Source organism: Glycine soja, chromosome 4 (genome assembly GCF_004193775.1).
Source record: "Glycine soja cultivar W05 chromosome 4, ASM419377v2, whole genome shotgun sequence".
NCBI lineage: Eukaryota > Viridiplantae > Streptophyta > Magnoliopsida > Fabales > Fabaceae > Glycine > Glycine soja.
The window spans coordinates 14,398,318-14,426,191 of record NC_041005.1 but is presented as its reverse complement, the minus strand read 5'-3'; the positions used below and the strand labels follow the sequence as shown (position 1 = coordinate 14,426,191).

Sequence of the window (27,874 nt, the reverse complement as noted above, 5' to 3'; positions counted from 1 at the left end):
GGAAAGAGATGCTGCCATTCGAAATTAACCATGGCCCGATCTAGGCGCTCTTCCACCGCTGCTTTTGTGCCTCTACTTTTAGCCCAAGTATAGGGATAACCCTCAAGATGGGTGAGCTACTCTACCTCACTTGTCCTCATTAGACAACAGGTCATTGAAATCTCCTATGTGCACTGTTAGTCGGTGAAAATGACTAACTTTTATGTATAAAACTTGTATAAATTGTATCAAACTCTCCTAATTTATGGTTATTTTGTAATGTTATAAGTATTCTCTGTTAACTATAGGTAATAAATACTTATTATTTTCATTTTGTGTGTTTAATAATCATTTTCTCTTAATTTTAGGTTAATTAGGCAAGCTTTGGAAAAGGTTGTTTTCACCTTCTTGCTAAGCCAATCTACTGGCTTAGCGAGCATCCGCTAAGCGCAACACTCCTGGGCTAACCACGAGGAAGAATCCAGAAGAAGATGAGTTGTACAAGTTTGCTAAGTGCACTGCTTCATCTCTCTAAGTGCACCGCTTTAGTTCATCCACTAAGCGAGAAAGGCGCGCTAAGCCAAAAATCACTAACGTGCGGTAAACGATCCATACGTGCGCTAAGCACATGAGCACGAACAAGGCCACCTATTTAAGCCTGAAATCAGATTTTGTGAAGGGAGTTTGGACTGGGATTCAGAGCTTTGCATGTCTAGGGTTTCTAGAGAGAGAAAGGTCCAAGTTCCAGAGAGTTTTGAGAGATTTTGTTGTGTGAAGATCTGCAGAGACTAGAGCTTGAAGCAGGATCCGGTTTGAGAGCTTGAGATGAGTTTGTGAGTGATTGTGAGATCCTAGAGGTGAAGGAGACATCCTCACCACTTGTATTTTTGCAATCTTTCATCTTGTTCTTCTCTTTGTTGTTAAGAAGGCTTCCTGGTATGGAAAGCTAAATCCTCTATTGGATCTTCCCTGTAGGTACCTGATGTAAATATATTTCTATCTATTAATGATGTTTTGTGTGTTCTCTGTGTTATCTGCTTTTCATTCCAATATGCCTTTACCTTGATCACATAGATGTATGCTTTGTTAGGGTCATTCAACAGTGGAAACTGGTCTGACTCTAAAGTCCTTGATAGTGCAGGGTTGAGTTGTCGTGCTTTCACGAGGAATCGGGGTGCAATAAGTTAGTTGAGTATGTGTGTCTTAATGTGGTCCTGGTTGAGTTTAGTCTTACAAGAGGAATCTGCGGACGATGCTTGATCAAGATTAGGCTAAACTATCATGAGGAATCGGGGTTTAGTATCTCAGGAGACACCATAAGAACACATGAGCATTGTTAGATATAGAATATCTTTTTAGCATCAGGCACCTATTAGGAAGACCAACGTGTTCTCTACTTGTTTTTACACATCATTTCTCTCGCATGATTTTCTTTCTTTTTGCACAAATAGTTTATACACTTGTTCATATTCACACTTACTTTTACACACTAGACACCTATTTGCTGAAATAGCTTACCAAATAACACAAGTTCTCCGAGTGTTTGATACTCGGTTCTTACCGTTTTATACTACTTGTGCGATCCGGTGCACTTGCCGGAAGCCGAACAAGTTCTTGGCGCCGTTGCTGGGGAACTTCTTTTTATTTGGGAAGTTAGCTCGTTTTTAGGTGTCTATTCTTTATTTGTTATTCTTTGATTGTTTTTGTGAATATTCGTTCATAAATTCTATTTGTCTTTTCCTGTTTAACTAGATAACCACTGTTCTGTTAGTATTGTATATGCATAGATGTCCCACGGGCAATTTAGTTCCTCTGGACTTAGAAATTGAAGCTACATTGCGAAGGAACAGGGCCGAGAGGAGAAGGAAACTTCTGGAAGACATAATAGTTGCATCCATTCTTGAGGAGGAGACTCATTTCTCCGACTTATTATCACTTGATTCACCATCATCAAGGGAATCTGCCACTCAATTACCTGAAGCCATTACCATGGCAGAAGAGCATGACCAGAGGATTACCCTTGAGGATTATTCAAGTAGTTCATTACCATAATTTTTTACCAGCATTACACGTCCTGAAGTGCAAGCTAACAACATCAACTATCCACATTCCTTAATTCATTTAATACAGGGGAACTTATTTCAAGAATTACCTAATGAAGACCCCTATGCACACTTGGCAAGGTTCATTGAAATATGTAACACTGTTAAGATTGCCGGTGTACCAGACGAAGCTATTAGGCTCAGCCTTTTCTCATTCTCATTGGCAAGAGAAGCCAAGAGGTGGCTCCACTCATTCAAGGGCAACAGTCTAAAAACCTGGGAATAAATTGTTGAAAAGTTCCTAAAGAAATACTTTCCAGAGTCCAAGACTATAGAAGGGAAAGCTGCAATCTCTTTATTTCATTAGTTTCCTTTGAATCTCTCAGTGAAGCATTGGAAAGATTCAGAGGCTTGTTAAGAAAAACTCCCACTCATGGGTTTTCTGAACCAATCCAATTGAATATGTTTATAGATGGGTTGAGACCACAAACCAAGCAACTATTAGATGCTTCTGCAGGGGGAAAGATAAAACTGAAGACCCCGGAGAAGCAACAGAGCTAATTGAGAACATGCCAGCCAGTGATCATGCCATTCTACGAGAAAGAACCCACGAAGAAAAGCTTGATAGAGTTATCATCACATGACGCGTTATTGGCACAGAACAAGTTGCTTTCTAAGCAACTGGAGATCTTAACAGAAACACTTGGTAAGCTGCCAACTAAGTTGTCTATGGGTCAACCTACACACTCTTCTATTTTGCAGGTTACAGGTTGTACCATCTGTGGTGAGGCTCATGAAACAAGCCAATGTACTCCCACTGAAGAAAACACTCAAGAAATTCATTATATGGGAAATCAAAAACGACAAAGGTATACTCAAGGAGGATTTTCAGGCTTCCAGCAGGGTCCATATAATCAACAAGGACAGTGGAGGACACACCCTGGCAATCAGTTCAACAATGACCAGAGTGGGCCTTCAAACAGGCCAATCCAACAAGGACCTAACATATTCTAGAGAACTACTAAGCTGGAGGAGACCTTGACTCAATTTATGCAGGTAACAATGTCAAATCATAAAAGCACTGAGTCAGCACTGAAGAACCTTGAGGTCCAGGTGGGACAACTGGCCGAGCAGATAACTGACAAGTCATCCAACAGTTTTGTGGCAAATACAAAACAGAATCCCAAGGAGGAATGCAAAACTGTGATGACAAGGAGTAAAAGGTTTGTGGAGGTTAAGGATGAGGATAGTGTTGTGCATGAGAAGAAAACTACTAACAAGAAAGGTACTGATGGCAAGAAAAATGAGGTGAGAAGTGAAAGTAATCAAGAAAAAGAGGAACAAATAATGGTCAAGAATAACGAATTGAAGGACCAAGAAAAAGAAAAAGAAATAGAAAATGAAAAAAAATGAAAAAGAAGAAAAAAATAATAAGAATGCAAAGAAGGGTAGGAGTGAAAAAGCTGTGGATGAAGGTGTGGAAGTACCGTACCCTATGGTACCTTCCAAGAAAGAAAAAAATCGTCATCTGGCAAGATTTTTAAATATTTTCAGGAAACTGGAAATAACCATGCCCTTCGGAGAAGCTTTGCAGTAGATGCCACTCTACTCTAAATTTTTGAAAGATATGTTAACAAGGAAGTATAAATATATTCATCAGGAAAACATCACAGTGGAAGGAAATTGCAATGCTGTGATCCAGAAGATCCTTCCACCCAAGCATAAAGATCCTGGGAGTGTAACTATTCCTTGTTCAATTGGAGAAGTCAATGAGGGAAAAGCTCTTATTGACTTGGGAGCCAGTATCAATTTGATGCCACTCTCCATGTGCAGAAGATTGGGAGAGCTGGAAATAATGCCCATTCGAATGACTTTACAATTAGATGACTGCTCCATTACTAGGCCATATGGAGTAATTGAAGATTTTTTGGTCAGAGTAAAACATTTTATCTTCCCGACAGACTTTGTGGTAATGGATATCTCTAAAGATACTAACATCCCTATAATATTGGGAAGGCCATTCATGTTGACCGCAAGCTGCATAGTTGATATGGGGAAAAGGAAGCTGGTGCTAGGTTTTGAAGATCAGAAAATTGATTTTGATTTGTTTGTTGAAGACAAGCCTGCTCTAGAACACAATGTTTGCATACAGGTAATGAAAGGAGGTCAAGAGGTTCTGAAAGTAGGAACCAAAACATAAGATCGCCCAGTGAGGTAAAAGTGTCAAGCTAATGACGTTAAAGAAGCGCTTCCTAGGAGGCAACCCAGTTTTAAATTCTGTTATCTTTGTTATTTTTTTCATGCATTTAAATCATTTGGAACTTGCTATATAATCTGTACATAGGAGTATATTAGCTAATCTTTGGATGTTTAACATAAGGGTTTCAATTTCATGGAAAAAGGACTGAAAAATAACTTAGAAAAATATTTTCTGAAAAACAATCCTTTCGTTAAGCGCAAGCCTCGCACTAAGCGCATCTCTATTCATGCGCTAAGCTACGAGTCTCAAGCGCTTAGTGCCCAACCCTTGCATCTGATGTTGTTTAGGTCCGCTAAGCTGGCCAAGGTTGAGCTAAGCTAACTTAAATTCAATCTGAATTCGGCTAAGCTTCAGCCTGATCGCTAAGTGACAGCTTATCCATGGCTAAGCGTGACCTATCGTCACCAAGCGCAATTCTTTACAGCCACAATTGAGGTCCATGACGCTAAGCACCAGTCATGACAGCTAAGAGAGATTCTTTGCAGCAATATGAGGGCTAAGCGAGTCCCTCTCAGCTAAGCGCATGCTCCTTTGTACTTAAGATGCATCATTTTAGCTAAGTTGGCCAGAGCCTGGCTTAGCGACAGTTGCAACTTTTCTAATCTGCAGACCTCGCTAAGCGGACGTACCCTCACGCAAAGCCGAGTTTCTGTTAAAAAAATGATTTTGAATTTGAAATGTCGGCTAAGCACACGGGTCCGCTAAGCGAGCCTTGTTGAGAAACCAAACGTCTCTCTTGCTCGCTTAGCACATCGGTTTGCTAAGCGAAAGTATCGAAAAACTGCTTAAGTGAGTGTAATAACAATTACACACACATTTGACAGATTACGAAAACCTCGTCTCTGCATTCTCTGTCTCCAAAAATTTGCACATTTTGCATCTGTGCTTTCTTTGTGCATTTTCAACTTTGAAGCATCAACCATACACCATCCAACTAAGTTTCATGATTCTTTTTCTTTTTTTCTTGTCTTAACTTTAGGGTAGAAGACTTCAATTGTAGCTTTAGATTTTTAGGGTTTTTATGTTTTGTTTGATTTAGTTTAAAATTAGGGTTATATACGCTTGTATACTAAATTGAGTATGAGGCACACGTTGCATGTCTGATATGCCTTTTAGAGGCTTGAAAAGTTCAAGAAAGCGAGCAACATTTTCTGGAAAACGCAATGAACTCGCTAAGCGAGCATGTTGTGCTACGTGAGTTCATCAATACTCATTATATGTAAGCGTTATTTGAAGAACTCGCTAAGCACGCTTACCGCGCTAAGCGAGTTCATCTTTAGAGGATGAACACTCATCCTCTTCCTGAGCTACATGTGGCTAAGTGAGGCTGAATCGCTAAGCCCAAGTAACTAAAATCAATTTTTTCTTGTTGATGGTCGCGCGCTAAGCCAAGATTTCCTAGGCTAAGCGTGATTGGTTGTGGCATCCTCTGAGCTAAGCAAGCTTCGCTCGCTAAGCTCCCAACACTTAGTAGAATTTTTGAAGAGTTGGTGCCGCTAAGCGCAGCCTTTAAGGAGCTTAGCGCAAATCCTTGCGGCACATGTTCAGCTTAGCGGGAGCTTTCCCACTAAGCCAATTCTGCAGAATCTAAAAATTTTGCAGCTTCCGCTAAGCGGCTCCACATGTCGCTAAGCGATAGTGTTCTTTTCTTACAAAGGCCAGCTAAGAGGACCATGTCTCGCTAAGCGGCCAGTGTCTTTTTCAATTTTATTTTTCAGCTTTTAAAATTTGAATAACTGTGTCCTGATTAATTGTTTAGTTCCTCTATCTACAGATGGCTTCTAGAAAGAGAAAGAGCATTGGTACAAGGCTCACATCTCAGTATGACACAAGAAGATTCCACTCCTTCGAGGCTTGGACCAGATACACAGATAGTGTGCTAGGAAGACATATACTAGCTGAGAGGAAGGTAGAAATATACCATACGGAGTTGGATGAGTTCAAGGTTGAATTGGAGAGGCGTAACTTCCATAAACACCTCACCAATTTAGCTGACAGCAGCATCGACCTAGCCTTGGTGAAGGAGTTTTATGCCAACCTCTACAATCCCGAGGGGCCTTCACCAAAACAAGTCAGAATCCGAGGCCACTTGATAAAAATTGATGCAGACAGCCTCAACACCTTCCTGGAGACAAAAGGCCCACCGTTTTCAATAAAGAAAAATATTCAATAACATCAAGTAGGTTCAGTAGAAAGACCCACCGTTTTTAATCATCTGTTTATCTCTCACCTTTAGATAGTTAATTTTGTAGTTAAATTATAACTGTAGACACAACTTCTTTTTACATTTACTGGCTTTATATAAATGTTTACCTACTGAATGAAACAAGTTCCATGTGATTCGATACTCATTTCTTACCGTGTTATATTACTTGCGCGACTCAGTACACATAATTGTACCACAAATGATGCTATGATTGATAAAATTAAGGATAAATTGCAGTTAGGTAGTTTGCTTAGGGATAGGTCTTTACTTCACATGCGTTGTTGTGCACACATCCTTAATTTGATAGTAAAAGATGGGTTAGAAGTAGTGAAAAAAGGTGTAGAAAAGATTCGGGATAGTGTGGCATATTGGACAACAACACCTAAGAGGAAAGAAAAATTTGAGGAAACAGCTAAATAGTTGAGAATCCCTTACACTAAGAATTTGGCCTTAGATTGTCCAACTAGGTGGAACTCAACTTACAAAATGCTTGAAATTGCCTTCAATGGACTACTTTAGAGGCTTTAATGTGTGCTAGAAGTTGGTTGTGGAGTGCTAAAAATACTGGTAAAGTTTTATTCATATATGTTGTTAAATTGATATTTGTGTTTATTCAACAAACTAATACTTGTAATGTATTTTTATAGGTCCTATGAGCTATAAAGTTGTTGCTGAATATGCTATTGTAATGAATGAAATGGTTTTAGATGATGAAGGTAAATAATATTCTAAATATCATTTTTTGTTATTATATAATATAAGCTTTTGTTCTAATTTTATTTTTCTTTTATGTAGGTGAAATGATGGGTGTTGGTGTCACTAATTTGGAGGAATGATCAAGATTTATTTGCTGAAGAATTTAAGGTGTTTCGTTTTTTATTTTATTGTGTAATTTGAAAGAATGAAACATGTTTAAGTTGATAAATTAGAACTTGAAGGACAACCAACATAGTATATTAGTGTCTCTTTTTTTGCTAAACAGAATCATATACTACTTTTTGTTGGGACAACATATATTTAGATGGTACTGTATTTTAGGAGAAATTAAATACGCATGTCCTTAATTCCTCATGCAATACCCAAATTTTATGATTTTAATTGAATTGATTGATTTGTTTTAGTAATTTTTTAAATTATGATAATGATCTCATATTTTTAATTTGGCTTTGTTATTGTTTTTTTCTTTTGCTACGTAACTGCCTTTTGGCCTCATTTTTTTCAATAAGTTACAATATTTTCTCTTTTTTTTTAAATTTTAATCAATACTAGGGGGCGGGGCGGGGAAACCCGAACCGCAATGGGGATGAGGATGGGTATGTATTTTCTAATCCCAGCGGGGATCAAGGGTGGGGTTGGGGATCGATCACATAGTCGAGGGTGGGGTGGGAAATGCAATACCCGTCCCTGCCTTGCCCCGTTGTCATGCCTATAAGACACCCTCCTTGACATCCTTGAAGGGATTGAAGATACCTAAGTCAAGGTCCTTCGCAAAGAAACCGGCATGTCTGACAGCCTTCTAAAATCCTTTCTCATGTTGCTCCATGACCTCCTTCTTATACAAAAGCAGTTCTTCCTCGAGCTCCGTGTTGGCCTCCCTTTCCTTGGTAGCCCGCAGCTCGGACTCCTCCAATATGGACTCTGAATCCCTAAGTCGAGCCTCTAAGTCAATAATTCTCTTGGGAGGCTCATCCTTCTCTGCTGCCATGCTCTCCACTTTTCCACCCAGGCCAATCTTCTCAGCCTGCAAATTCTTGCATCATCTAAACAGGTCATCACCATCTAACCGGGTGCACAACAACTTGGCCAGTGCACTACCAACCTTAGAAGAAGATAGTTGGTGGTTTGCCCTTACGACCTTAGCAAAAGCAATAGTGGCATTGGCCACCTTAGGGCACTCCACTCACCATAAAGTCTGAGCAGCAGCCCTCCACTTGGCAATCTCCGCCTCCAAGGATGCAAACTTTTGCACCGCCTCTTGGTGCCAGAGTTCGTTCTTCTCCAGAATTGACAAACTCCTTTGGAGAAATACCTTGGCAGAGTCAATAGCATTCTTCACCCAGCCGACCTAATGAGATTTTTGTCGAAGGCTAACACAAAGCCAGCCATGGTCTTCTGCTTTACCTTGTAAGTGGCACCCCACAATGAGTCAACATCACTAGAGGTGTACAGATGATCAAGGGAGACGCGAGGACGAAGAAGATGATGCCATAAATGCCAAACCAGCAGCAGGGAGAGCCACTTGAGTCGACGAAGAAGGAGGCGGCACTGCGGGAGCACCAGTGTTCACCACATCGACACTTAGTAAAAGCCACTGGAGGAGGTGAAGGAGCAGGAGTAGCAAGAGTTGCAACAATAGTGGCAGCAGTAGGAGCCTCGACAGCCAATGAAGCCGGAGGCACATCTTGCATAGTTATGAGTCAACCCGTAGTGGGCCCCAAGCTTACAACCTACCTCAGGGCACGGAGGCTCATAGGGGCCTTTGACTTTTTGCGGCCCGACAACCCAGCAATATCATCCCTCTTCCTCTTTACCAAAGCAGAGGAAGGAGCACTGAGGGCGACCTCAGTAGCAACAACAACAGGACCAACCTCACCAACAGGTTGGCCCCCTTCTCTAGTGGACAAAGCAACAATAGATGGTGGCACGATCCCACCTACAGGTCTGACCTACTTCACGAGTCGCCTCCAAGCAAAGTCATCCATAATACCTACAAAACAACCAAGACAATAACACAAACACATGTTAGACGTTCACCGACACTAACCTCAGACAACAAACAAGGACAAGATTAGATATTTACCATCCAAGGCAGCAAGAGGATCGCTCATAAAAGGAAGAGACAAGATGGCCCATGCGTCCAATGAGGCCGCTAGCTGCTCCAAAATCGCTTTGTTGACTGTCTCCATAAGGGTCAACAGATCCTCGTCATACAACTTGAACCTGGTGGGATCAGACTGCCAGTAGAATGGGAAGCAGGGCTTCCCATCCCTATTAAACATCAATGGCATTCCATTAGTCACAACATCAGTAGCTAGGACCTTAAAGAAACGGTCCTTGAAATGGTGAAAGACGTTTAAGTCAAACTCGAATAGCTTCTTGGACATACTATTCAAGGAGACCCATCCAATCTTGCCTAAAAATTTTATTTGAAAGAAGAATAAGAAGACCAACACACTAGGCCAGACATTGAAAAAAAGACACAAAATTTCAAAAGCCCACACTATCGCCCAACTATTCAGGTGAAGCTCGGAAGGGGTCACATTCAAGTGCTCCGGCAAAGCACACTTATAAGCGGTCAAGGGAAGAATGACACCCAGGACCTCAAACAAACATCTATACATGAAAAAGAAAGGCGGAGGACCAGACATCACCCTCAAGAATGGGAAATCATCACTCCCACAAGCCTGAATGACCAGCTTACAGGAGTCCTCAAGGTTTTCTAGCTTCACCTAGCGCTGGGTAGACAACAGCGAGATCAAACAAGACTTATATTTTAGCACATTGTCCCTCACCCACTCATAGCCAACAATGGTCGGGGTAGACAATGATGACCTAGCACTCATGTTAGGTCATACACGGGGATACAACCTCCCATCTCCGCTGCCGCCAGCTCTCACCGCACCCCCAGAAGCATAATGGGGGAGGATCATAGTAACCAGAATTGGCTCCTCGACAGCCGCAAAAGGTCGTGCCCTTCTGCGAGGGTGAAAAGTGCCCCCACTAGTTCGATGCGAAGTCCTCACCCCTCCGAGGAGGAGGACTCGCTATCAGAGGCACCTCAACGAGTATCCTCATACGAGGAACCGCCTATCGAGATGACCTCTCGATCCATGATGGGTTGCTCACTCGAGCCCGCAGAATCAGTGCCACCCAGTCCAATGGCGGAATTGGATAGAAGTACCTTTGGAAGTTGGAGGAAGAAGAAAGGGAAACCGAAAGCCATAAAGCACAAGAGCAAGCAAGGAAGCAAGAAGACAATGAACAATGGCCCAAATTCAAACGTCCACTCCATTTAAAAGGGAGATGGACTTTTCGATAACTGGCAGGAGCTAAAGAGGTGCCTTAAAATTTTGCACCATAACGTTCCCCCATTCACGCACGACCGTTACTCTAGTATGTGCCTACTCCGCAATGACACATATGCAAGAGTACTGCGTGTGTGTCGTTACGTGCTATCTTCAGTGCACTCTCCAGCGGTCAGAAAAAGAGTAGAATTGTCAAATTCGACGGCTTACCTTACCTGAAACGCCAAAGACACGTCCATCATGGACAACTTGACAAAGGCAGCCTAGACAACACATGTCTAGGTTCAGGAGCTTGACAAGCCACATCGACTTGCAATTCTCACACTCGTCAAGGTTGTCACACCTGACACAGGACAATACTCGTCCATACTTGGAGGCTTGACAAACTCGTCACCCTTTGCTTGTCAAGACTACTGCCCCGAACATCAAACAAACTTCTTCGACACGAGACAATATCTTTCAGTGCTAGGAAACATTTTTCACCCGCAAGCTAGCTCAAAGCTTGAGGGGCTTATGTACTGTCCAAGACCCACAAAATCTACGTGGCATTCTACTTGGCAATCAGAGACACGTGTTAACCTTCCATGTCAGCCCTGCTACAGGAGCGCAAATGTGTTTGAATATTTTATCTATTGGCAGGTATTAAATTATCTATAATGTCACATTATCTACAAGGTATGATTATCTTTTACCTTTATCTATAATTCAAATGTTTATCTTTAACATTATCTCTAAGCTCCCGACTATTATCTATAAGCTAAAAATTATCTACAACACTACAATAGTCCCTACAAACAAGGATTAGCATCTCGCTCAACTAATATAAATACAGGTTCCATCAAACCACTCCACACGACTTGCTCACACACTCAGCACACAACAACAATTAATATTTAATATTTAAATCTTGTATGTTAAGGTGTTTCTTACGAAAACAAAACAAACCATTAAATGAATTAATTCTTTTAAGAATCCTGAATGTCTAAAATATAAGTGAACTACAATTTTTAACTATTTATTTTAATTGTCTTTATATTTTTAAAATATAAATATTAATATAGAATTTTATGTATAAAATTAATTATTCCCTCCAAAAAAGGAAAACATGTAACTTTTTGATACTGAGTATAGTTTCTGTTAATTAATTAATTTTCAAATGTCACTGTAACAAAAATAGTATATAGCACATACAAAATGTTAATAAAATGCGTAACCAATTCCGAATTAAACAAAATTTTTTTTAACTCTTTTTAACCAAGGTATATAACAGTATTACATTAATAAGGTAAAGAAGTTTTTAACAATTCAGAACCATATTAAATAGCACGTCCTTTTATCATTCTTTTTAGGATAGAAAATATGTAATAAAATATCATTATGCATTTGTAGACATTTTTTTTTATAAAATTATTCTTATTTTTGGAGATATTAGCACCTGACTTTATATTTTTTATTTTTATACATGAGATTATAACTAAAATGTTTATGTCTAATTTTGTAATTTAATCTTAACTAATTATATTTAATTACATAACTTTTAATTAAATACTTACACTACAAGAAAAAATCGTTATTATCGAGGAACATGAAATGTATTCCGTCGGGAATGATTATATTATTGACAAAATTTTTATTGATGGACCATAGTCCATGGGAAAATGATAGAATTTCTTACAGAATTTACTCACTAACAAGTTTTTCGTCGGAAATATAAATGTTACCGATGGATTACGTTTTTGTCAAAAATTAAAATTATACCTAAAATAAAATATCTCAACCCTAACGAGGGGCTCAACCAATTCACATTTGATGATTTTCGAAATCTTTCGCCTATCGTCATGCTGCCGTGCACGAGCTCCAGCACTATCACGCCACCACACACGAGGTCCACACCGTCATGCTGCCGTCGCACGAGCTCCATCACTGTCACGCGGTCCTCGGGCAAGTTTCCCAAGCCTCCGTTGCACATTGCGGCGTCGCCATTGAGCAGTGACTGCCATCACACACACCGCCGTGCCCACGCCAATTGGTTAGTGCTCTTACATCTTATACCTAGTGACCACACTGTATGTGTGTTGCCGTGTGTGTGTGTGATCGTGAGAAAGGCGAGGTGCGTGGGGGAGAGAGTAATTGAGCTTCATGTTTTATGCAACTTAGGAAAATCCTATTACAAACTGCTGCCTCTTTTTGGTGTTAATTTTTTGAGTTTAACGCAAATTCTATTTATATTTCTTAAACACATTTTGTAATGGCTTCGATCTCATTGGAATTTCAAAATCCTCTACCATAAATCTTGTTTGGAATCCTCAATTTTCCAGCATTGGAAGCTCATTTGCATTTTCCATCTTACAAGACGAAAATACATTTATTTTAATTTTCTCCTGTTTTTCTTTTTGAAATTTTCCTTTTGGCTTTATAGATCAGAAATATGATGTACCTAGATATGGCTTCCTCTATTCAAGGTGATAATAAAAAGACTCAGTGGGTGTTTGTTATGGCTTTCAAATTTTTTGTGTCGATTTAGTGAACGCGTGGTGATTGGTGATTTTTTTTAATTCAAATTTGAGATTTGGGATTTTACTGTTGCTCAGTTTTGTGATGAATATATTGGTATTTGTCTGAGATTTAGATAACATTCGTATGTGATTTGTTGCTTACTTGAGACTATGATGAATTCTTATGGTGGTCTTCTACATTTTTGGGGATTTTTCATGCCATGTTTTCCACTACCCACTAATTGATTGATGAAACGCAGAGGGACTTTAGTTGAAATTGTATTTTTGGGTATGCGTGGGTTGGGGATTTGGATGATGCAAATGAGTAGTTTGAAATAATACAAAGGTTGGAATGTTTATATGATTTTTCTCCATATTTCATTCAGTAGACTAGTAATGTGACAACGCTCAAGAAATGTATTTTTAATTCACAACAACTTTTTAAGAATTAAAAACCAAAATAAATTGAAATGGAAAACTCAAAACAAAAATTGATTTTAATTTTTAAAAATTTCAAAATTAAAAACATAAAACCACCCCCAATAAGACCTTACATCTTATTCAATGTATTGTCTAAAGCCTAGCTTGTTTTGTTGATGTCCGACATACATACGCTGTGTTCTAGATTACGAGATTTTTAAATGTCAATGGTGATGGCTATCTCTATCAGATTTATAGAATGCAGAAAAAACTATTAACTTGAAGTGGACCTCTCAACATACAAGCCGTGAGATAATCAAATAATTTTCTGTGAATGAGTTACACAACTGGCCTTAATATTGAATGGCCTCAACTGGACTAACTCATGATGGATTATGCCAATTCGTTAGCCTGATTTTTTTTTATTTACTTATATGTTGGCCTACTTTTTATAATTGGTAAAATTACAATATATTTTATTTATTACTACATATGTTGCCATTGTCCATTTTAAAGTTAATATTTTATGTACATTGAGTTTTATTTTTAATTTCTAACACTTGTTTATTGTTACAATTGATGCACCTTATTTTATTTTTATTATTACATTATATTTTTTTATTTTATAGTACAAATGGAAACATATATTTTTATTTTACTTTACAGTGGTTGAATTTTTTAAGGTTAACTTGCTATATAAAGGTGAATTTATTTTGATAATTTTTTATATTTTACAAAAGTGAGTAGGCAATACATCAATCCGTTGGGCTTGTGGCTTGCCAAGAGTTGTATAGGACTAGAAAATTTATAGACTATTATTAAAGAGTGGTGCTAGGTGCACCCAGCATTTAATTAAAATACCAAAACTGCCCCTACACTTTTTTTGCATTTGTGATGGGTGTGTGTGAGGGTGATCCGTAAGATTGATACGGATCAACTTGATCCGTAAGTCTTTTACGGAACAATACGGATCAACATGATCCGTAAAAGTCTTACGGATCAAGTTGATCCGTAAAAAGCTTACGGATCATGTTGATTCGTATTGTTCTGTAAAAGACTTACAGATCAAGTTGATCCGTAAGGTTTCTACGGATCAAGTTGATCCGTAAGGCTTTTACGGATCAACTTAAATGGCTTACGGATCAAGGATATTTTCATCATTTTACCTTAAGTGCTGGATGCACCAACAATAATGCTGGGTGCACCTAGCAACACCCATTATTAAATTGCCTCAATTCGGCCCAACCTAAAAATATGATAACTCATAATAAGCAAAATTAAATGAGTGGAGATAATCCAGATTAACAACTATAAATGTGGTCTCTTGCATTAGAAATGACTCGAGTATTTCGTTATATAAAACACTATTGACCAATTAAGGCAAAGAATATTATAAGGACAAGGAGTCTCCTAACATACATTCCAATTAGAATCCCTAATATAATATTCATAATTAAGCTTATTTTTTAAATTATTATAAGGACCAACAGTTATATGAATATTTTTTAAATTATTTTTTACATTCCATTTTTCTAAAAGTTAAATTATATTTTTATATTAAATATTTTAATTTATATTCTTAATTAACGAAGGCATTATGACAACTAATTTTGTGTGTGTGAATTTATAGATACGTTACCCAAGCATATGCTATCAGGTTCAAGTCATATGTTAATATTTAAAATTAAGATATTAAGACGGTTAAGAAAGAAAGCAATTACTACTAGGAATTAAAATAACTCAAAATCAAGACAAGTAAAACTTGTGGACTGCATGCAGGTTTTTTTTCGTATATATAGATTGCATATTATTTATGTACTTGTACACCAAAAGCATAATTATCTAGACTTTATATTATTAAAAAAAGTAATAGTATGCAAGGAAGAATTTAATTTTAAATGATTGGAAGAGATATTTTCCTGACAAGATAAAAAAGATTAAATTAAAAATATTTTTTTGGCAAAAATTTCTAATCATTTTAAATTTTTTTCTTTATTTCTTACTCTCAAGTTTATAGGTGAGATTGTGTTACGTGATCGTTGTACATTCCATTGTTCAAGTTAGTTGTGGTTTTTTTATTTTAGTTGTTCGAAATTTTGTATTCTAAATGTGTTAAGTATATTTGTGATTGTGGTTATATTATTTACATTCCATGCTTTGTTCATTTAGAAAGACAAAAACCATATGTATGTGATTTTTTTCACCTAAAACATGATCATAATTGTTGCGACTAATAATAGAGATCACTTTAAGATTATGTATGTGATTCATGAATGTTCATATTTTTTCTTCTTAAATATACAAAATATGAACTATATTCTTTTGAATCATTGTTGGATGTACGATAGATGTTATAGTGGTAGAAGTTGTTTGAAAGAGTCTTTTGTTAAGGGGGTTGAAGAATTTGTTTGCAAAGCTAGTCAACAAAATTGTTATCACACAATGATGGGGGATCATATGTCCTTGTGTTAAATGCGATTGAACTAGAATTTTGGAGAATAGAGTTAAGAGGGTTCACCTATACAAAGATGGGTTCAAGCTTAATTATTGGATTTGGACTGATCATGGGGAAGAGATGCCACATGTTGATTTAAATGATGACAATAGCTACATGGATACTTCAAGTAGTGCATAATATGTGACTCAAGGTGAATAATTTACTAAGAGATGGTGTGTGATGCTCTCAGGAAACCTAGGACATTTGAAGCTCCAAACTCAAATAATATAGGAGATACTCAAAGATTTTACAATTTATTGGTGGAGGCGAATGAGTCATTGTACGAAGGAGCATTAGACTCAAAATTATCAATATTCGAGAGACTTTTAGCTTGCAAGTCCAATTGGAATGTTCCCGACCAGTGCTTAGAGTTTATTTCCAAAATACTTTTGGATGTAACACCTATGAAAGATTGTTTGTCAAAAAAAAAAAAATTATGATGTGAAGAGGTTAGTATCGAAGTTGGGATTGGAGGCTAAAAGGATTAACTGTTGTGTGGATGGCTACATGTTGTATTATAACAATGATGGAGCGTTAACTAAATGCAAATTTTGTAACAAGCCTAGGTATCGTGCCTAGACTATTGGAAGAAGCAATAGAAAACCAATTACAGTAAAGTCGATGTTTTACTTGTCTATAATACCAAGGTTGCAGAGAATATTTGCATCAATGCAAACTGCAAGCCAAATGACATGACACTATGAGAATAGAAGATCTTCGGGCATGTTACGCCACCCCTCTAATGGTGAAGCCGGGAAACACTTTGATCAGGTACATGCAAATTTTGCTATTGATTCACGGAGTGTGCGACTCAGTTTATGCATAGATGGATTTAACCAATATATTCAAGCATCATCTTCACCTTATTCTTGTTGGTCAATCATAGTTACCCTACAATCTTCCTCCAGAAAGGTGTATGGCTAAACCTTATATGTTTGAGTTGTGTAGTACTAGGCCCATATAATTCAACAGTTGGTATTGATGTTTATTTACAACCTTTAATTGATGATTTGAAGAAGTTGTGGAGTGGTGTTCTCACTTACGATGTTTCAAGAAAGCAAAATTTCATGATGAGGGAAACTTTGATGTGGACTATTAATGATTTTTCTGCTTATGACATGTTGTCTGGTTGGGGGACACATGGTAGATTGACATGTTCATATTGCATGGAGGACATAAAGGCCTTCTAGTTAACAAATAGGAGAAAAACTTCTTGGTTTGACTGTTATCGTAGGCTCTTACCTAGTGATCATGCATTTAAGAGGACCAAAAATGCCTTCAAAAAAGGGTAAGTAGAAAGGGATGAGCCACTGCGTATGTTGACACCTACACAAGTTTGGCATAGGGTTTGGGATTTGCCAAAAGTCATAGAAATTGGTCTGCCACCACCAATAGTATACGGATATGGGGAGTGGCATCATTGGACAAAAAAAAGTATCTTTTGGGATCTTCCATATTGGAAAGATAATTTGTTGCGACACAATCTTGATGTTATGCACATAGAGAAAAATTTCTTTGACAACATATTCAACATTATGATGAATGTCAGTGGTAAGACAAAAGACAATGAGAAGGCTAGGATGGACTTAACTTTGTATTGTAGGCGGAAAGACTTGGAGTTGAAGTTAGGGGCTAATGGAAAGTTGTTAAAGTCAAAAACAAATTACACTCTAACTGCAGACCAAACAAAGTTAGTCTGTCAATGGATAAAAGAACTAAGAATGCTAGATGGTTATTCTTCCAACTTGGTGAGATGTGCCAATGTTGATAAGGGAACCATGCATGGAATGAAAAGTCATGATTGTCATATATTCATAGAGTGTTTACTTCCTATTGCTTTTAGCTCATTGCCGCCACATGTCTTAAATCCACTTAATGAAATAAGTCATTTCTTCAAAGATTTGTGTTCTACATCTTTGATGAAGGATGACTTGAGTAGAATGGAACAAAATATTCATTTATTTTGTGCAATTTGGAGGGAATATTCCCCTTTGGTTTTTTCGATTCAATGGAACATCTACCTATTCATCTGGCATATGAAGCTAGACTTGGTGGACTAATCCAATATAGATGGATGTATCCATTTGAAAGGTAATAAAATAATCATTGTATTTTATTTAAAATTCATTTGTTTAATGTTCATCAATCATGACTTGGTTTTGATTAAAATTTGTAGGTTCATGATCAATCCTAAACAAGCAAGGAAAAATAAGGCTAGGATTGAAGGATCCATTTGCACGTCTTACATATATCGTGAGACAACTCATTTTTGTTCTCATTATTTCAACAACTTTATGAAATTGAAACTAAAAGGTGTCCACCAATTTTCTCATTTTTGTTAGACAACTCATTTTTGTTCTCATTTTTGTCGCCACACAATATTAAGAATCAAATTGCAATTGAAACTGATAGGCGTCCACCAATGTATTAGTGTTTGACCAGCAAGGTCGTCCTTTTAGGAAGGAGTTCATTCACTGGTTAACTGATGAAGAGAAAGACCCAGTCCATGTTCATGTGTTGATTAATTGTGTTGAAGTTAAGCTATACCTTGAGTAAGTTGAACCATCTATGCTCTTTGGGCTTCAATAATTATTGTTGTCAATTGCATTATACTCTACATATTAACTCATCGTCATACATTATATTTGGACAATTCATTCTTGCAATCTCAATCAAATGCTTCTACTCGTAATGTACATGTAGATTTTCCTACTTGGTTCCAAGAACAAGTATGTATGTTATAGTTTATTTTATTTTGTTATTTTATGGTAAATAAAATATAACTATTCATACTCTTTATATTCATAGGTTATAAATGAGCCTATAAATGTGAGAAATCAACACTTAAAGGATTTATCATATGATCCTATGAGTTATGTTAAAGAATGGAGCATATACTTTTTCAATGGGCACAAATTCTATACCCAAGCATGGACTGAGGGGAAGAAAACGATAAATAGTGGGGTTCACATAAAGGGTCTTACAGAAGGAGGCACAAATTCTATCCTAAGAGAGTAGTATTATTTTATTGACACTGGTTTGATCCCACGAGTAGAGGAACAAGAGTTGATCCTAAATATGGAATTGTGGAAATTCGAATGGATAAAAGATGTAATCTGTTTGACCCATTCATCAGTGCACATAATGTAAGGCAAGTGCATTATGTGCCATATCCAGCAACAAGAAGGGATAAGTGTGGTTGGTGTGTTGCAATTTAAACGAAGCCAAGGGGTTACATAGAATCCGATCATGTACAAGATGATGTGCCTTACCAAGTAGAGGAGATGTCACATGTCAACGAAGTCATTGAAGTTGAAAGTATTTCTTAATTGCAAGATTTAAGAGGTGGTGTTGAAGAAGTAGACCCTGCTAATTTGTTGCCAAACAAAGAAGAATCAAATAATTTGAATGGAGAATAAAAAAATATTGAACTGGATAATGAAGGGGAATTAGAATATGACTTTGAAGTTTACAATTCTAAAGAGGATTAGACATTTGTGTTCGTTAGTCAGTTATAATGTTTGTTATTAGTGACAACTTGGTTTTGTTGTAATACTTGAACACTTTATCAGTGCATTTTATTTTTGTTGTGAAATGGAAGTCTGTTAGTTATCTAATTTTCATTCATCCCAATATTCTATTTGATTAATTATTTGTAATATTATTTTTCTATATATAGATATGTCATCAGGTAGTGCTGACCCTCCCTGACCTTCATCACATGACTCCAGTGGGAAAAGGACAAATGGGAAGAAAAAATGATATGTGGTTAAACTACTACCACCTCAAGATAGTTTGCCACCATCTACCTCATCCCCGTCTACTGTATCTATACCAGTTAGGCCTTCCAATGTTCCACCTACACCATCTCCACCTCTGACTAATGTTAGACCATCTTCATCTCATCTTGATGCATGTGGACTATCCCCGATACCTACATCCACACCATCCTCATCCCTGATTGTAGCCAACATGCCTATTAATGAAGACGTTTCAAATTTGGCCATGGAAGACACCCCTAATGATCGTCCTATGATTACACTTATCAATGGAGTGCAAGTATTGCAAAATTTACATTAATGTTCATTATATATGATACATCATTTGATATTTTACTTTTTCACAAATTATTTTTTATATTTGGGTTTCATCCAACTAAGGTTGCGGCAAAGGCTGTCACATTCTCCATTAGACAACAATTTGGTCACCCATGGCCTACATTGGGAGCAATTCCAAAAGATCATCAATAGCTTTTTTTTTAGCGTTTTAAGGTAACTTATCCTTCTGTTAATGAATTAGTTCAATGGTTGAAATGGATAGTAATGTTGATTTTGTTTTATTTGATTTGAAATTGTAAAATTGGTATTTTGTTAATTGTGTAACATTTCATAACTTTGTTATTCGTTAGAGAAAATTGGTTTGGAGACCCGAGGAAGAGAATGAAATTAAGAAAGCTTTTAACTCCAAAGCCTCTCATAGACTTTCTAAGATGTTTAGGGATGCTCGAAATAAAAATAAAAGGCCATATTGGATTGGAGATCATGTCTGGAACAATTCGTTATCACATTGGAATGCACTTGGATATCCTTCCAAGTATGTAGAGGCAAAAAAAAATTAGGCATCTGAAAAGGGTGAGTGTATGCACACAAGTGGTTCTATCAGCTTGCAGGATCACGACATTTGCTTGGTATGTACATTAAAATTATAATACATATATCTTTGTACTTGTTTAATTTATCACTTAATGTTTATTTTATAATGCTTGTTAATAGTCAGAGGAGCTTGGTTGATATGCATACGTAGATGAGGTCTTTCAGCAAACACATGTGAGACCATTATCTTCCATATTTTTTTATTCTTTAAAATGTTTATTATAATAATTGTTTATGAATGATAGGAAGAATTTGAGGCTAGACTGTCTCAAGTTAGGTCTGATGTTGCATCAAGTGTTGGTGAATCACAACTCACTCCTTTAGACCCTGCTGAAAAACAAAAACTTAGGAGTCGGTGTTGGGTTGCAGCTATAGACCAAAGCGTAAAGGATGCCTTTACGGTACTCCAGATCTTGCTCATACATATAAATTTGGAGATGAGAACTTCATGTAGCATACACAAGGATCTTCCCGTTGTGCTCAACATGCCGCAAAGATTAACCAATCGACTTAGGAAGGAGCTTCGTCAATCAAAGGAGGAGATGCGTGTATTTTAGTTAGTTGTCCTTCGATTCCTACCTCCTGAAGTGTGGAACATTATTCATCAACATCAACAACCTCACCAACATCATTAGGACCAGTAGCAATAACAAGACAATGACCAACTAGATGATCAGCTACAAGACATTGACCAACAGAGACACTCTCCCAATGAATATTTTGATTACTAACTTAGCAACACAAAATTATTATTGACATGTTACATTGTGCTTTACTTTTAGATTTATTAACAATTTAACATAATGATCTATTATACTATTCGTTTTCGATTTATGAATTTGAGTATTTTGTTAATTAAAATTTTGATGTTAAATAATATAAATACAAAAAATAATTCCTAAATTATTGATGTTAAATAATAAAAATGAAATAAAAGAAATAAACAATTATTCATAAAATTTAAATATTTCTAAAAAAATTATCTGTGGGAAATTTGCAACGGAAACACTTGTCAAAAATTTCCAATGGAATTGTCCGTGGGAAATTTGCAATAGACACAAAGAATCTAGTGATTTTAATTTCCTACGATTATTTTTCTGATGAATTTTGGTTCGTCGGAAATCCGTCATTAATTTTGATTGATTTACGGATGGATTTTGAGTTTTTCAACAGGCCGTCAGAAATACGTTTTTTTAATGTTATATTCTTTTTTATTATTGTGCAAATTTAAAAAAAATATTTAAGAATGAGTCACTAATTATTCTTTTTTTTACAAACTATTATTTTTATTCTTACTCTTTTTTTTATGTAACTGAAGCCAAATTTTATGTTCTAAATGAAGGGAATGGGTTAAACTGATATATTTAATAGAAATTGTTAACAGAATGGTGATGACAAAAAGATACATGCTACTCATTATCCCCCATCGTTAATGTTTTGTTCAAGAATTTAACAACAAATGATATCTCTTTTGGATTATCTAAATTTATAAATTTTTTAACTATTACTATTTGAATATTCAGCCAATTACTTATTGTATTTTATCTGCAGTTTGCCTTTGGGATTTTGTCATTTTGCTTTGATTCCAAGGCTCAAATCATTCAGTTATTTGATCCAAAACGGAAGCAAGGTTCAATATTGTTGTTGCATTACAAAAGGCTGACAAGATTGTTGCAAAGCTAACAAATTAATTCGACGATATCAGGTACTTGGGCGTAAACCTTCGAGATTTGGAAAAGTATATGTGGACTTTTAATTGGGGTGTCAAAGAAATTTTCAGTGGTATCAACAGTGATTCAAAACACGTGCACTATGATTCAAAAGACTTTTATTACACGTGCAGTTAGATTCATGCATTCATACTGTTCTCTCAAAGTCTCATGAGAGGGCTTTCGACGATATCCGGTACTTGGCGTAAACCTTCAAGATTTGGAAAATTATATTTGGACTTTAATTGGGTGTCAAAGAAATTTTCCGTGGTATCAACAGTGATTAAAACTAGAACCCAAAATCAAATCGCACACGTTTGTCTTAAATTCAACAATATACTTGGTGAATCCCGACAACGTTAACGTACATATATTGTTCTTCCTCAAAGAAAATTCTTCATGAGTTCATTATAAAAAGGGCTGAAAGGGTCTAATTTTTTTTATCACAATGGCTTCAATCTCTCCTATATCCTTCGTGAGTGCAATCAATAATGTCTCTTCCAACTCATCCAATTCCCCTTCTTCCTTGCATCATCCCTTTTCACAAATTCAATCCGCTAAATATCGAAAACCAAAACGCCATCATCATATTCCTAGAGTGACATGCAGTGACAACCAAAAACCAAACACATCTGGAGAACTAGTACTCCCACATAGGAGGAACATTCTACTTGGCCTAGGAGGGCTTTGTGGTGCTGCTGCTACTCTTAACAACATCCCTTTTGCCAATGCTGCCCCAATACTTGGTCCAGACCTAACCACATGTGTTCAAGCAGAACTACCCGAAGGTGTAGAACCCACCAATTGTTGTCCCCCAATTTCCACAAACATCATAGATTTCAAGTTCCCTCCCTCCAACCAACCCTTGCGTGTACGATCCGCTGCTCATCTGGTCAACAAAGACTATCTAGCTAAATACGAGAAAGCCGTTAACCTGATGAAAAATCTCCCGTCAGATGATCCACGTAGTTTCGCGCAACAAGCCAAAGTTCATTGTGCTTATTGCGACGGTGGATATCACCAACTAGGCTTCCCTGACCTTGATCTCGAAGTGCACTTCTCTTGGCTCTTCTTTCCTTACCACAGATGGTATCTCTATTTCCATGAAAGGATATTGGCGAGCTTGATCAATGATCCAACCTTTGCTCTTCCATTTTGGAACTGGGATGCTCCTGGGGGCATGCAGCTTCCTTCCATGTACGCAGATCCCAAATCACCCCTTTATGATTCTCTACGCAATGCCAACCATCAACCACCAACACTTGTAAACCTTGACTTTACTATCGAGGATCCTAATGCAGAGGCAAATATCTCCACCAACCTCACCACAATGTATAGGCAGCTTGTGTCTAACGCAAAGACTCCAACATTGTTCTTCGGAAATCCTTATCGTGCTGGGGATCAGCCTAACCCTGGTGGTGGCTCCGTAGAGAGCACTCCACATGGTCCTGTTCATGCATGGACCGGTGATATCAACCACCCTACAATGGAGGACATGGGGAATTTATATGCTGCTGCAAGAGACCCCATTTTCTATTGCCACCATTCCAATGTTGATAGGATGTGGTCCATATGGAAAACACTTGGTGGGAAAAGAAGGGATTTAACAGACCCGGATTGGTTAGAATCCGCGTTTCTCTTCTACGATGAGAATAAGAACCTTGTGCGTGTGAAGACTAAGGATTGTCTTGACACGAGAAAGTTAGGGTATGTTTACCAAGATGTTGACATTCCATGGTTAAAATCTAAGCCTACGCCATTAAGGTCAAGGGCTCAAAAGGTAGAACTGACACCACTTTTTGGTGGTGTTGCTGCAGCACATGCTGCTGAGACTTCAAGGAATGTGAAGTTCCCATTGGTGTTGGATTCAGTTGTGAGTACAGTGGTGAAGAGGCCAAAGAAGTCTAGGAGCAAAAAGGAGAAGGAAGAGAAGGAGGAGATTCTGGTGGTTGAAGGGATTGAGTTTGAGAGCAGCACAGGTGTGAAGTTTGATGTGTTTATTAATGATGAAGATGATAAGTTGGTCAAGCCAGATAATACGGAGTTTGCAGGAAGCTTTGTGAGTGTGCCTCATTCGCATGAGCATCACAAAAACAACAAGAAGATTGTTACTTGTTTGAGGTTGGGACTAACGGATTTGTTGGAAGAATTGGGAGCAGAAGATGATGATAGTGTTCTAGTAACATTGGTTCCCAAGTATGGGAAAGGGCGAGTTAACATCAGAGGCATCAAGATAGATTTTGTTTCAGATTGAAATTAAATTGTTTATATACTTCAAATGTGTGTTTGTGCTGTAGGTAGTAATGCACACATGGTTCCTTGAAGAATTTCAAATGACGCAGGTCACTCAGACGGAGATATATATAGTGTATTTCCTATAATATAAGTTTGAGACATGTATTAGAATAATATAGCATATCCTTATTATCCTATGTTCACTTACTGTGAAATAAAATAATATTGTTGTGATATAAAAACACAAGAAAAATATTTTAATGTGTTAGCTAGTATTCTTTTATATTAAATTTATTACTAGGAGAGTCTATACCTTCTCAAAGGAAAAAACAAACGAAAAATTATGAAAAATCGAAAATTATAGTCAATAACCTATTTTGTGTTCCATATTATTAACTCAATTGGAAAAGGAAACTTTTAAAAAAAGAAAAACAATTATTTTCTAAAATTTAAGTTAAAGTAATCATCGGCCAATTTTGACCCATTAAAAAATTTGACTTTAAAAGCCTTGATAGGTCATTCAAAGAATTATTAGTAGTTTTTTTTCCAACATATATATATATTTAATAGTACTATCAAATGAATGTAGTGGGGTGGTTAAAGTCTGTATATATTTAATATATATTTAATAGTACTATCAATTATTTTCTAGGGTATTAGTAGTACCAAGTAAACCAATACAGATATCATGAAAACTAATGTGAATGGGGTGGTTAACAAATGAATGTTTATATTTTAACAACTAAAAGTTTCAAATTCGCAACTGCCCCGTGTCTAAGACCAGCCACGTTCACATTGAGGCAAAATCTACACCAAAGAAGATGCTAGGGTCATTTTGCTACACTACAAAACAAAGAAGTCCAGCTGACTTTTCTAAAGATTAATTTCAACTAACATGCAGATATAGGAATTAATTAATTCTTTTGTTTTATTCATACGTGAAGCAATTTGTTATTTGTCTGTGTATTGAGCTCTAGTTTTAATATCTGTCAATACCACTGAAATTTCTTTGCCACCCAATTAAAGTCCAAATATACATATCCAAATCATACAAGGCACCTTCCTAGATTCGTCGAAACCCCTCTCATGAGACTTGAGAGAACAGCATGCTTGCATATTCATCTGCACACATGTGTAAAAAAAAAAAAAAAAAAGTCTTTTGCATCGTTAATTGCATGTGCTGATTGCTAAATGTAGTTTTTCTCCATATATAATTCACAATCATGAATGTAGTTATTTTTTTCGTCAGCAAAAAAAAAACATTTCTTTTACTACAACACATCCTATATCGATAATATTTTTTCTCTTATGGCCATATCTCTTTTTTTTTTTAAGCATCTCTCTTCCTTCTTAATTAGGGGGTGTTCATAACATTTTCCCTTGCTCTGATGGAAAACAATTAATGAAAATCAAAATTGGGGGCTTCAAGATTAATTTCAAGAAGCATGCGGATCTAGGATTTAATTCTTTTGTTTTATTCATACGTGAAACAATTTGTTAGTTGTCTGTGTATACATTGATGCGCTGCCAAGACTCATAAGTTAATTCGGTTCCTTTTGCCTGGCCAAATTCGAGGGCCACATCCACAAACAGGGACTCATTGTTAAATACTATGTACACCTCTCTTAGGGCCGAATTCGAGAGTTAATTAAGTTTAGTACTTATTTTTTTTAAAATTCATTTTTCAATACTTAAATAAAAATTTGATTGGTTAAGATCTCTTAATTTTTTTTGAAATTCTGTTTTTAATCTCTAAATAAAAATTTGACTGGTCAATGTCTCTCAACTTTTTTCATTAAGTTTTCTAATTAGTCCCTAAAATTTAAAAATTTTGATTTTTAGTTTCTAAAATCTCATTAAATAAATAAAAATAATAGATTCAAACTTTAGTTTAGAGATTAAAACCTGAAATTTTTATAAGTTTAAAAATCTTGATTAGTCAAACAAAAGTTCACGAACTAAAAAAATATTAACCCAAAAAAATTGAGAAACATTGACTAATCACTTTTTGTTTAAGGACTAAAAGTTAAATTTTAAAAAAAAAATAGAAACTAAGAATTTAGTGTGTGTGTGTGTTTGGTTTCTCTCTTTTATGATAATTTGATGTAATGTTTTCCTATAAAAGACATCATATTATTCAGAATAAAATTATCTACTATTCATATTTCTACCTTCCTTTTATTCTACAGTGGTATCAAGAGCTAGCTAGGTTAAGAGAAAGGCAGCAGTCCAAGGGAGTGAGAGTGACAGTAGTCCAAAAGTGTGAGAAAAAAAAACAAAGAGAAAGAGAGAAGAAAATAATTGTCCCACCAATATCTTTTGAAAATTTTGTTCAACCAGTCATTCCACGTTTTGATGGTCACTATGATCATTGGAGCATGTTGATGGAGAATCTCTTGCGATCCAAGGAGTTCTGGCAGGTTGTTGTAGGTGGTGTGGCAACACCAAGTGATGACGTAGCTCTTACAGAGACACAACAAAAAGAGTATGAAGTAATGAAATTGAAAGACTTAAAAGCCAAAAATTATTTGTTTCAAGCCATTGATCGTTCTATCCTTGAAACCATTCTTTGCAAAGATACTTCCAAGGACATTTGGGATTCAATGAAGAAAAAATATCAAGGCTCCTCACGAGTGAAACGTGCTCAACTTCAAGTGTTGAGAAGAGATTTTGAAGTCCTTCAAATGAAAGAAGGTGAGTCAGTAACTGATTATTGTTCAAGAACCATGGGTATTGCTAACAACATGCGATTTCATGGTGAGGAAATGACTTACACAACCATTGTAGAAAAAATTCTACGCTCATTAACACCAAAATTTGATTATATTGTATGCTCAATTGAAGAGTCAAATGATATTGATGATCTTTCTCTTGATGAGCTTCAAAGTTCTTTATTAGTGCATGAACAAAAGATCAACAATGGAGGAGCATGCATTGAAGGCTTCTACCAATATTCATTCCAACAACTCTAGAGGAAGGGGTAGAGGTAGAGGTAGAGGAAGAGGGCGTGGAGATCGAGGAAATAGAGATTTCAACAATAATACAAAAGACAATAATGATCAATCTCAAGGCAATGGTAGAGGAAGAGATCATGATAAATCAAAGGTACAATGTTATAGATGTCATAAATTTGGTCATTATGCCTCTAATTGTTATACTAGATTGCCTAATCTTAAGGAAAAAGGGGAAGTTCAAATTTTATCGAGGAGAAAGAAGTGGAAACCTTATTGATGGATGTTGAAGATGCAAAAGATAGTGAGGCAGAAATCTGGCATGTAGACACTGATTGTAGTAATCACATGAGTGGAAGTAAGTCCTCTTTCTCATATTTAAATGAAGATTTTCATTCCACTA

The 27,874-nt window shown here is 36.6% G+C and overlaps 1 protein-coding gene and 1 long non-coding RNA gene across 5 annotated transcripts; both read left to right on the top strand.

The window, feature by feature from the left end:
- Positions 1 to 12,183: 12,183 nt before the first annotated feature.
- LOC114409394 lies at positions 12,184 to 21,410 on the top strand. 4 transcript variants are annotated; one of them, XR_003666066.1, is made up of 7 exons: positions 12,184 to 18,015; positions 18,101 to 18,237; positions 18,337 to 18,476; positions 19,604 to 20,195; positions 20,333 to 20,611; positions 20,697 to 20,750; positions 20,822 to 21,410. It is a non-coding gene; the product is annotated as an uncharacterized LOC114409394 (long non-coding RNA). The 4 variants fall into 4 exon arrangements; XR_003666065.1 differs by having other exon boundaries at positions 18,101 to 18,476; XR_003666068.1 differs by having other exon boundaries at positions 12,185 to 12,541; positions 18,101 to 18,476.
- Positions 21,411 to 22,714: 1,304 nt separating this feature from the next.
- LOC114409392 (polyphenol oxidase, chloroplastic-like) lies at positions 22,715 to 24,788 on the top strand. Its single transcript, XM_028372835.1, has one exon. The coding sequence runs from the start codon at positions 22,734 to 22,736 to the stop codon at positions 24,537 to 24,539; it is 1,806 nt and encodes a 601-aa protein (XP_028228636.1). The 5' UTR covers positions 22,715 to 22,733; the 3' UTR covers positions 24,540 to 24,788.
- The last annotated feature ends 3,086 nt before the right edge of the window (positions 24,789 to 27,874 follow it).